The sequence below is a fragment of the Anas acuta genome, chromosome 5 (assembly GCF_963932015.1).
Source record: "Anas acuta chromosome 5, bAnaAcu1.1, whole genome shotgun sequence".
NCBI lineage: Eukaryota > Metazoa > Chordata > Aves > Anseriformes > Anatidae > Anas > Anas acuta.
Window position 1 is genome coordinate 31,582,489 of NC_088983.1, and position 12,455 is coordinate 31,594,943.

Below are 12,455 nucleotides of genomic sequence, written 5' to 3' on the forward strand. Positions count from 1 at the left end.
ATGCTTCCATTCCTCAGGCAGTCCAGGAGTCTGCTGGATGAGTTTTCAGTGAGATCAATAACAAAGCAAAAAAGAACAATTCCTTGATCCACACGAATCTTAGGCTTTAAGTGATCATGACATGCACAGCCAAATGCTTCCCTATGTCTCTGACTTTCACCCATACTGCATCAGCAAGACACTTAACTGAAGAAATTTCTTCCTGTTAAATTTTGAGGAGCATCTTCTCCTCGCTCCAGTAAAATTTCAATGAAAGCTCATGAGGAACCACTGAAATGCCATTTCCTGGGTTGTCTCTACTCCAAAAACATTTTCTCCATTAACTGAAGACAAGAAGAAGCTTATAAAATTAAACCAGCACTGTTGCTATTCCAAGAGCAGGAACCATAATACAGATCCTACATAACGTAATAGAGACGTTACTATATCAGACCATAAGACCAGGTATACCGAAGATCCACCACCTTATCCCAAAACCCCAAGCCGCAGTGCACAAGGTTTTCGCTCATCCTCAGCAACATGAGACCTAAGGGAGGACTGCCACAGCTCTGCCATCCTTCTTCCAGGAGGCAGCAGCAGGAGAGGGATGAGACTGGTTCAGCTGAAAACTAACCTAGGAGCAGAACAATTTGTTTTAAGTTGGGTCTGCTCACCCCCTCACACAAGGAAGGAACACAGCAGCCCCATTTTAGGCTGAACTGCTAGCTTAACCCATTGCAGATGCAAAGCTTTAAAGGCTGCCACATGGCTCCAAGAAGAGATTTGTATTTTTGCACTTTGTAGCACATAACAATGCATGCTGCTTTGCTCACTATCACCATGCTCAGTCATGAACCATATCCAAGATTTTTAGGCCTTGTTGGGTATTTTTCCCAAAGCTAGAGACAACCTGAATCTAAATCACCACAGGAACTTAGTTATGTTTCTTTCTAAAATCCATCCTCAGCCAAACAGTAGATGCAGCAGCAGCACCGAAATAAGCTGTGCAATTTTTATTTATTTATTTATTTATTTATTTTAACTTCAAGTTCACCATGGGAAGTTTCAAAGAAAAATCACAAATCTGTGTAATAGCCATGCCAGCTCCATTACCTTTTTTCCCTCAGTGACCAAATTCATATCAACATACTGCCTTCTTACGAAGCTTTCAAAGCCTAAGCAGCAGCTTCTCCTCATGGCTCAGCACAGCTCCATGTAAGAATTTCTCTAGCATTTGAGAGGGGTACAGGATTTGCCTCAAACTACATCCACGAAGGTAGCCTAGAGGGACAAAGTTTATAAATTCCCCTGAGCAGCAGATCAGGAAGGCACTAAACAGCAGCGCCTACAAAAATCATTTCAGTGCTTAACCAAAAAAGAAAGGGAAAACACAGCAACAGCTTCATTAGCACAAACAGGCTATTGTTTCTGTTGTTTTAAAAGAGTCGATTCAGGAACACAAGACAACGAAGCCTATGAGTTGCTGTGTACCACCCTCTGTTCCATGCATTTAAGCAGACAGCTCCCGCTCTCTGTCCTGGCACGACTGGTACAGTCCCCTTACGGCTCTGACCAGATGAAGAAGTGGCAGACAGAGGCCTAGCCTCTCTCTTACCTTGTTTTCTTGGTAGGTGTTCATCAGCAGCTTGCAAACACACACACCCCCAGTCTCATTACCACAGCTGAGCAATGATCAGTTACGCCAGAAGCCAGCATAGACGGGAATCTTAGAAGAGAGACTGATTTACAGCTTGAAATTCAATATAAAGCCCTGATGCCTGCAGGATTTTTTAAAACCTGAATGCATTTACGTGTGTTTTTTTTTCCCCTAAAGATCCCTTGCTCAGCACTCAAAGCATTAGTGGATTTCTTCCATAGCCACGGTACACGAAGGAGGCCGCTGAGGATTTATTTAGCTGTCCTCATCAGAGCTGGAGTGCGGTCCTGTCGGCTCCTGCTTAACGGGAGAGGAGAAGCTGCCAGCTGCCAGGCGGGACGGGCTGTGTCAAGGCTGCTCTGAATGCTGGAAGAACTGTGTGAATAAAAAGCCTTATCGATCAGACAGGTTCTGCAATGCAATCTCTCTTTACATCTATTGTAAAGAGAGTTGAGACTTTACTTAGCCAATCTGATCATGTATATTGCATGAACATATCAACATCTTTGTATATGATCCTAATGAACTTTGACTAGATTTACGTCTAAAGCATTCCTACATAACTTATAGTACAAATAAAAAGATAAAATCCTCCTTTAACTGCTCTAACACATAGCAGGAAGGCAAATGGCTTCTGTTTATGTGCTGGTATTTGAGTGCAAGTACGAATCCCAGCTCCAGATACCACACCCCATGATCTCACAGGCTCCGGAGTGTATCTTGTGCATCATTTCTCCCCATGACTTACTACCTCTCACCCTGCCCTCACTGCTGCTGCAAGTGCATGGGTGAAGCACTTTTACAAGGGAGAAATATGGGAGCTTCACACGACTTCCTGCTGCTTTACCCAGTCCAGGAAACAGCAACAGCAGACAGCACAGCAATTTGTGTACTTTGCTTCAATTTCATGGTTTGCTCGCAGCCCCTAATGCAGTTTGCAAGCAGTCTGGCATCTCTTAGCATGAGCTTGAAAACAAAAGAGATTTAGGTGTCTGCAAGCACGTAGTTAGACTTTGCACCTCCGGACAAAAACACTGCTGCACTGTCATTGTGCAGCAGTTGGAAATAAAAAAGTATGACAGCCAGAGCCACTGCTTGCTGGTAATAAAATTGCCACTGTTCATTAAGCAGGCAAGTGTTCCTACGAGATATTTGCAAAGTGACAGTCTCACGCCGGGCCAAAATTTTTGATCAGAACACATAGCAGCTCTTTAAGGAGACTGAAAAAGTTCTCAGGGTAGGATGAAGTATTTTAAGCTATGAAGGTAAAACGGAACTGTGAGAACTGGGGATGTGGATATACCTGAGTATGTTGTGCCCATCTTGCTCCTGCCTCTCTTTGTTCGAGTATGCCCCTGGAGAGCCACACAAAACTGGCCAGGAACAACACAACACAAGCAAGTGCACAGAGGCTAAAGGAGGTTAAGAGCACTGTCAGGAACATGATTTGAGCTTGAACTCTTTGTGTTTAGCTGTGCTAGATTTGGCAAAGCGCTTGCCTCAAAGACCTTAGAAAAGGGATTTATGAGACCAAATAGGAGTTCACAGAAAACTGACACAATGCAACAGACACTCACTTCCATCCCTTAAATCAGGTCCAAGGCAACAGAAGCAAAGCTTTGGAAAGGCCCAATAGGGCTGATGTTATTTCTGCGTTGAATTTTAGCTTAGGATAAAGTAATGCTTTGACTGAGTTAATTGCAATCTCAGAATTCAGCATGCAGCTGGCATGGCTATGGTAACAGCATAAGGATGAAGCCTGACTGGAAACAGAGAGGTATCCTTCAAAAACAATATTTGAAAGACCTTACATAATTCTCAGACGCTTGTTTTCAAGTATTTTTACAGCTAGACATTGCAGGCAGTACTCCACAAGCAGAGACGTGAAAGTGATCAAAGAACAATCCCTACTCGTTGCTTGGTCTGGGACTATTATGTTGATTTTTAACAACTGCAAACATTACTCTGCGCTGAATTTGAAGAAAGCAACATCTATTTCATGAAAGAAAGGTTAATCTGATGATTAATCTTCTTTGGTTTTGTTTTTGTTTTTGTTAAAGCAGTAAGGGCTCTAATCTCAATAATAAGATATTCCACTGAGTCACCTTCTGTCTGTCTTATCCCCTAACCATGTGTCATCACTTCTCTTTCAGCTTTTCCACTTCTTTATTCTGAACTACCCTTCCAGAGGATGTCCCACCTCCATCCATTCGCTGAACTCTCATGTTGTGGTAACTGGGAGTAAAGTGGCATTTGTTCACACTAGAGCCTTGCAGAAATTTTCCCAGACCCAGACAGGCCACTCTGTTCCAGCTTGTTCCATTTCACCCCCACGCATAAAAACACAAACCCTCAGCTCTGCACACATGCAAGAATGAACCGCATTAACTACAACTATTGTGTAACATAGAATAACAACTGTCTCAGGAAATACCCCAATTCCTGCATCTCCATGACAACAAATGCCATATTCATATACACTATAGAAAATGGAAAAAAAAAAAAAAAAGTAGGAAGAAATCCTTTCATAACAAAGGGGAGAAACGAAATGTTATATTTAAGAAGCCAGACAGGCAGGAAACAATGATTTTCATGCTTATAACAAGGATGCTTTGCAATTTGTAAGCACTGCTTTAATTCTTAGAATATAAGTCAGATTTTAAAAGACCACTTTACTTACCCTTTTTTGTTCCCTACTGTATTTCTTTTCTCTCTCTTTTTTTTTTTTAAAAGAGAAATTCAGCTACACAGTCAGTTTAAACTGTGGTTTAATCATCCTTAATTTCCAAGAGTCTCCCTTTGGGCTAGAAGTTCTCATATTTATTTTTAATAACAAATGAGCACCTATTAAAATCTCAAGTATAATTTTATTAAAAAAATACTTAAGTGAGAGAAATTTAGTCACAGTTCACATGTTCAGAAAGTTAGGTTGTTTTAAGAAAAAAGCAAAATCCTTGCCAAAGAAACACAGTACATACTTTGAGGCTTTAGAAGAGTTTTGGGATTTGTTTTAAATCATACACACAGGGCAGCCACCAGGTATGACAGGGAGCAACACCGAACTGATTAGCAATTAAATTCAATGACCAGCACTAACAGAACTTCGAGAGTTATGTTTGCTTTTGTCACTTGCTAAGGGTTTGGGCATTTGGGCCATGCAAACAAGTTAATACAAAAGAGCATTTGAGGTATCTTATCCGAAAGATTAAAGCATGGAAGGCAACTTGTTCACACAGCTACCCTCCAGGAATACATGCCAGATAGAAACGCTTTCTCAAACATTTACCTCTTTGTATTGTAAGCTGTATCCTGCGGTGTTTCTTCAAGCAAGGTTACGTATCCCAGCGCACACGTGAGGATGAACAAGACTGTTAGGGTATGAGCTCTCCTAAAATTGAGAAGAGAGAAAACTGACATCAGAAAGCAGAAAAACCCCAGTTGCTGCCTTTGAGTAAGCCCTCAGTAAGGCTCACGTGTCGACAGCAGTCAATTCTACTGAAGGAAATTTTTTGCATTGTACTGCACAGGAAAAGGAATTTAGCATTTGCACGGAATTCAGCCACCAGGCTGTCGTGCACTAGCATGCAAGAGAAGCCTATCACCACAACAGGTCTTGCTCATTTTCCCTCAGCGTTTCAAGTTAAGGAAGGTTTGGACTAATGTGTGCTACATGAACAACGGTAGCTGGAACAAAAATAGCACCAACTGTGCTAATACCAACATTACTGGAAAAAAAACAATAGATTTCCCTCCTGCTTAGTCAGGTACACACTTGGTGCTGCTGTACCACTGTCAATAAAGCAGCAATAAAAACAGCAGCTAATCAAACAGACTCAAGACAAAACCGAAGGGTGCTCAAGCCAGACAAAACTCCCATAAAAACAAAAAAAATATTACAAAACAGCATCTCTGGATGAGAACAGCTGCAACTGTACAAGATCCGATGCTCCCTCTGGCTGCCGTATTTCTAGTGATGCTCACAGTTTCATTTCATCTTAGCAGCGAACGGGAGGAGCAGAGATTCATGCCCGCAAAACCCCACGCAGCCATCTCTCTGCAAGGAGTTTCTGCTGGAATAACTGGACGAGCAAAGTTGCCCAGCAAAGGCAGGTGGCTGCTCTTCTGCACTGCTAAAGGTGAGACCTGGCTGGTGTAACCTACTGGCAAAGGCAGATCCCGCTCATGCACTGTTCACTTCCCCTTCCATAAAGGTCCACCCTCCCACCCAAATTTTATTAAGGAATTTATATGTGAAAGAAAGAAGAGCTAAGCATGGGCAGACCCAGCAGCTGAGAGAACTGCGTGGAGCTGGTTGACATGTATATTCACACACCTACCAAGTATAACAGACATAATATTCTTACATAATGCATGCTGCTTTTTTTTTTTTTGAAGTCAAAAATTCATTTCCTAATGCAAAGCCATTCCTTATTTTCAGTGGCAAACTTCTCTGACCTCTGCTCGCAAGCAGAAGCATGGGAAGCGAAGCCATTTAAGACCAAATCATAAAGACACAAGTTGTATAGTCCTCTAAAACAACGTCTTCTAGTACAAACCATTAAAATTAATATCACGTAAAACATCAAGCTTAGAGAAGAGAGAAACAGTGAATGAGAAGTACTGTATTTGACATATATATATGCACCTTCGGATGTTACATTTTCTTTTTGTAGTGTTACATTTCCATTTTGTATTAAAAAACACCAAAGTTAAACATATATTTATATTGTACAGTGCATGAGAAACTGGAGATCACCACGGATTTCCAAGAACTCTACTGACTTACCTTTAAACACCAAAGCCAATAACCAACCTAGAAGTGCTCTAAAAAGTGAAGGCAAGCATTATTTTGAACCACAATCTGAAGTTCATCCTAGTCCAAAACACGGCCACTTCTCACAGCATCCTTTTAATCCCACTGGAAAAAATGCAATACCTCATAAGCAGATGAAATCCTCTTCTGCCACTGTTAGAAAGGTGTTCAGTATTTAACTCTATCCCTCCTTGCAGTCCAGAGGACACAAATTAACCAGCTCCAGAGAAAAAAAGAGAAGGATGCAGGAGTATTTTCAAAACTAGCAAGGCATCAAGATGTCAAAATAAACACGCAAAGACTCCGCAGCAGCACAACCGATGCATTTTCCCGGCAAGTTGTCTCGCAGGATGCCACCTAACAGGTGATTCAGGCACCACAGATTAATATTCATTTACCAGCCATGTGACTCTGGGCCTATTTTGTAACCTCCACGAGTTTAAAAAACCAGACACAGCCTTCTCAAAGGCTACAGGACAGCGCGGGGCTGAAGGAAATGCCCCAGTTCATTCACAAAGGAGCATGGTCTCAGTCACATGCATGTAATTGACACAAAAACTACCTATATTTTGATCACAACAGCGTTACTTTAATTGCAAGGCTGTGCATTATATTTTATGCCTGGTTTTATTGTGTATTTTTGAAAGGAGTATCTAAGAGGATACAAAAATCTCTAAACGCTGTCTTCCGTCATCTCACCACATCCCAGTCTGAATACAAATATGAAGTCAGTTACTTCTCCAACATGCTGTGTCACAAAAATTGAAAAAAATAAATAGAAATCAGCTGTGAGCACGTCCTCATTTAGATAAATGTACCTAGAAACTTGTCAAGTAGAAAAACAAAGATCTAGTTTCATTCAGCCCTGCGGGGAGTCTGTAGCCAAGCAAATGGTCAGTGTCTGAGAGCTCCGTGTCCCCCTGCCTTTGGTTTATTTTGGTCTACCATCAACTTGAATTTCAACAAGCCCCCGTGTTTAACACAGAACGAGCAGCTCTATCCCTCGTATTATCTCATCTCCCCTTTTAGCTGTGCCTTCACTTCCAGCTGAAGTGAGATGGTCTCGTAGCGCGTCTTAGAGACGGATAAGCATGTAAACATATTTTCAGTCTAGCAGGAAATCCAAAGACCTGGATGAAACGCTTTCTGGCTTGGTTTGTCTTCTGGAAAGAGCAAGTTGACAGCTCCAAGCAAAAAATCGCCAGTAGTGACAAAGCAACGGCAGCTGCTAGAGGCAGCAGGGCATCTTGCAAACCTACCTGCCTGATCAAACAAGTTCAGGGATGTATTTATGCTTGCTTCCTTAACTTCCCAGTCTGGAAGTTAAAAAGAAATAAAGAAATCCAGTCACATGGAGCAAGACAAAGTGTTAAGCATCTACAGCAGCCAGTAAAAGGGAGAGCACGCAGAAGTGCTTGTGAAGAATCAGTCAAGATGACTTAGCTGGCATAAAGAGGGATTAAGTCTCCACGTACACTCCGAAATAATGCTTCAAGAGGAAGACAGCCCAGCTAAGAACATCCAGAGCAAGGTAAGCATTATGGGAATTATGCAGAAAGGCTTATGTTCTCCTGGTTAGCCTAGAGCCTTTGGAGAAGGAAAAGAGCTAAGCTAAGCAGACCGCAAGCCTTCCCCTTAGCATTACACAAGAGTTTGGGCTCTACGTAAGAAGCAGGGGTACAGATTGCTTTCAGTGCCAGGTTTTATGCCAAAAATCTCAGAAAACAGTACCCAAGAAGACAGACACACAGAAGTATGTAAGGTCAGGAAGGTCAAAGAGAATTCACAATAAATCCTAAACTACCAAAAAGCCAGAGCTTATTTTTCTGCACTAGCATTCTTCTGCATTTCTGTACCTTACATCTAGCTTTCCCCATTTAAGTTAAAGGAAGCGTTTAGGTGAAATATTTCCAGTTTTATTTCAATTAAAATACTTCCCATTGTAATTTAGCTAAATGCCAATTGAAAGCAATTAAGTCAGTCCAACACAGCATCAGTAACAACACCACTCCCTCACTGAATCTTATGAAGTAGGAGCTTTGCCAGCAAATACATTCAACCCGAGCTTCTTTTGTCATAGTAGCTCGTTTTTCTGTCACACTTAGAAACTAGTTTTTTCAACACAACGATTACCAGAGCTTTTTATGTTCCCAAATAAAGTATATGACAAGCATAAGGTAAGACAAAATCGTACGAATCTCTTCCTTTCAGCAGGTTCAGACAGATCAGCTCCCAGGACTGAAGGGAGGCAGTAATACCCCAGCATCACCTCCTTCGAACTCCAACACAAACTAAAAGGGGCTTAAGTGTACGCGACCACACCCTTAGCACCCATTTCTCTGCATTAATGTTCTTGTTTGTCAGAAATGATGCAATAACTGCCTTAAAACCGACCACTGAGACCACGCCAAGGATCAATGTGTTAATCTTTTTGTCAGCTCTCTGCTGGAACAAAATTCCAAAGAACAGGCTGCGTGGTTTGCCCCCGATGTAAGAAGTTATGTTCATAGTTACTGCTGGCAAAGAATGCCACCAGAAACTATTCCCAACTCAGCCTACCATCAACTTTTTTGCAAATATTTTTCTTCCTTTATTCCAACTAACGGTGAAGTCCTAAAAACGTTTCTGAAAGCGATTTTAAAAGATGAAGCAATGTCCAAGCTCTCCACCTCCCTCACAGCTACACATCATTTGACAGTGAATTTCAAAGAAACATGACAAATGGAGAGTAGGACAAGTAACAGTATTTCAGCAACAGTATAGCATTTCAGTGAGTTCCCATGAGGAATATGTTATGGGAACATACAAGAAAAAATTAATCACAATGTAACATTGACCAACCTTTTGACATTCAAAACCAAAACTGTAACTAGGAGGGAAACAATTCCATCTGGATAAAGAGAGAGGCTTTTGGAACCTTCAGCAATTTAACCTTTTGTTGTAACTTGGTTAGACATCCAAGATGAGTGATGCGAAACTCAGATGTTCAGGGCGCACAGGGCCAAAGGAAGTGGTCAGGCCTCAGCATTTAAAAAGAAAAAAAAAAAAAAAGATCATGACACGATGACATGAGACCTCTCTCATCCACCCAGATCACAAAAAATAATCGGCAGCAACCAGAGGACGTACTTTGTCCTGTGACACTGCCCGAAAGCTCCACGCATCCACATCTGCAACGTAACAGGGACACAGCTGGGGCGTTTAAGCTGCAGCCTGTTTTAAAGTGTTTAAACTCAGAGATAATCAAGAAGTACCTATTCTTAGACCAGTAACATGTCTTCAGCACATCTGTAAAGGTAAACGATGCTGGTTAAACTTCTGTATGTACTTGTGCTACTAAACAGGAACGTCCCTTTTCCTTCCCTAAGTCTTTCTGCTTTTACAAGTCAGTGCCTCTCGTAAAGTGATCAGATCACCCGATAAGAGCAGTACAATAGCACGTACTCCCATAGAGAAACCAGAACAGTGGATTAAAAAGCAAACCACGCTTCAGCAAATTAGTCATTTGCCTCTGAATGAGAAAGAAAAAAAAAAAAAACAACACATCTCCATTCATCATTTCTACACAGTTAGCAAGTTAATCACGGTTCCCAAAATATTCATTTTCAAGTACTGAATATTTTTATTCTTAAACCTGTCTAAGGATAAATAAATAGAACCTGAAATCTCCATTTCAGGTTTTAGTTTAAAGCAATGCCACTGAGACAGTGTCATTTTTCATGACAGATAAGGTGCAATACTCAAGTAGGAGCCCAAGAAACACTAAGAAGCATGTTTTTAAAAAGGACAACAGAAGGGAATGAGAGGGAGGTGCCCTTCTGCCAAATGAAACTGCATAGAAGCACGGAGCTAGTTCTTTGGGCTGATCATTTGTTCTGTAAACTGCTCTAGAAATCAAGTCATATGATGGCGCTTTGATGAGTGCAAACAAGAGCATTGAGGAAGCTCTGCGCAGAGAGCTCCGACCACAAACTCTTGCTGTGCAGAGGATACACCATAAAAAAGGAAAGCAGTTTTCCCAGGATGAGGCTAATCCTGTGCACTCCTGGCATGCTACATTGCTTGTGGCACAGTGGCCTGTCCTTGCACTCTCTCCCCTGGAAAGTACCTCTGGGGACCTCTCTGTTGGCTCCCAAATTCTCCCCATCTTCCTCAAACAGTGCTGGAGCACATCTACAAAAAAATAAATTGATATAGGGAATTAATACTAGACTTAAAGCCTCCATGGGGCATTAAACTCTCACGAGGTCTCTGCACAGAGATTTTTCTTCTGCTCCTCCAGCTTGCTTGCAGGAACTAGGCGACTCTTTCCTTTCGGGGAGGGCCAGAGCCATAACAATGCAACTCTCTGTCAACGCGCATACCCTCAGCTGCAAGAAGAGTTAATACAGTCAGCAGGACTTGGTTAGATTGCACAACGACCTCCTGGATGTTCTAGCAGCCAGACACTGCCAGGGCATACCTAAATATTAAAAAAAGGCTGAGCTACGTATCAGTTCCGTATGCAATAGGATTAAGCTTGGTAACTTCTGGGCAGGTAGAGAATCAGAAGCGCCGATCAGCAAATAGAGAACCTCACCAGGGCCCAATTTAAAGTGTCCAGTTTTTAAGAATAAGAAAAAAAAAGTCCAGCAAATGTCAAGTTTCCAACAGGCTTGAAGAACATTCCCTTGAAAGCACTGCAGTCAGCCCTCATAGAGGGGACAGAAAGGTTCAACCCAGTTTGCAGCTCTTTTATCTGAGAGATTCCCAAGATAAATCACTCATCTCTTCCTCCAAACAGCCTGTTAGAAAATCTCGTGCTGCTGTAAATTTAGTTTTTAAGAGATAAGAACGATGTACAAGTGGCTAAGTAATATCTTAGCTTGAATAACAATGCTGCATTTCCACACAAATCTACCTTTCCAAAGAAAGATTGGTGTGCCAGCCATCAGGAAAGATTTCTCTTTATGTTTTCCTCAGAATAAAATAAGCAGCAGACGGGCTTTCTTTTCTTAGCTGCAATTTCTATGCTTTTTACACCACGCAGAACTTTCAGGATAAAATTATACATGAGATGTAACCAGAGGATCCCAAACTGGTAATCAAAGAGCATCCAAGACGCAAGGACTGGCACGAAAAGAGCGACCACACTGGCTACCAGAAGGGGAGGAAGGTTAGAGGAAGGTTTCCTCTTCAAAAGAGTTGCTGCAAACCTCTACATTGATCACTCAGCGGGGATAAATTACATATTTTACTAAGCTTCCCTGCTGCCCAACAAAAAGATGTTGCTCCTCTTTTTCAGCTTCAAGTATCAGTAGGCATCTGCCACAGGTAACAGAAAGCCAACTTCCATTGGATTTTGTTGCCTGCTCACAGGTAACAACAAAAAAAACACAACCAAATACCAACAAAATCCCTGCTACCAAAAACCTCTAAGACACATCAGCATTTGCTCTTCTGCTGGTCACAGAAATGAAGCCACAGTGATGCCACAGAATACACGTGGGGACATTAAGAAAAAATAAAGTGTTTTTTTCATGCTAGCTCGGTACAAATGTAAGATCTACTGTGCTTCGAACTGTACAGAAAACAAAACAAAACGTCAAAACCTCAGCCACAAAGGGGTCCTTTGTATTCAGAGAGCTAATTCTGTAAGCAGACGGGCAAGAAACAGTCACAGGTACTGGAAAGAAGCGCAAACACGTTTCCTAGGACAGCAGCTTGCCAGGCAGGCCTGAATATTTCCAGCACTCAGTAGCAGTAGGTGTTCTGAAATTAGTTCAGGGATAAGAGATCCAGCCAATCTGCTTCACAAAGCTCCTTCCCATTTCCTTTCCTTGACATTTCCCAGTGGCAAAAAGAGCTGTCGAGGTACTGACCAAGCAGGTTCCCAGAATGTAATTAAAATACTGTATTTTCCAGGTTAAAGTCATTAGGACTGAGTAAGAATACGGGCAATTATACAGCACCTAAACTTGTTCTTCAACGTTTTTAAAAGATTTAAGAAGAGAAGGCGGCTAAGAA

At 41.7% G+C, this 12,455-nt stretch overlaps 1 protein-coding gene across 3 annotated transcripts in view; it reads right to left on the minus strand.

Moving 5' to 3' along the window:
• Positions 1 to 12,455, minus strand: part of PTDSS2 (phosphatidylserine synthase 2) — a 44,275-nt gene that overhangs the window by 25,757 nt on the left and 6,063 nt on the right. For all 3 annotated transcript variants that reach the window (XM_068683686.1, XM_068683685.1, XM_068683687.1), the window contains one exon: positions 4,923 to 5,024. In XM_068683686.1, coding sequence (XP_068539787.1) covers positions 4,923 to 5,024 — 102 coding nt within the window. The remainder of the gene's footprint in view (positions 1 to 4,922; positions 5,025 to 12,455) is intronic.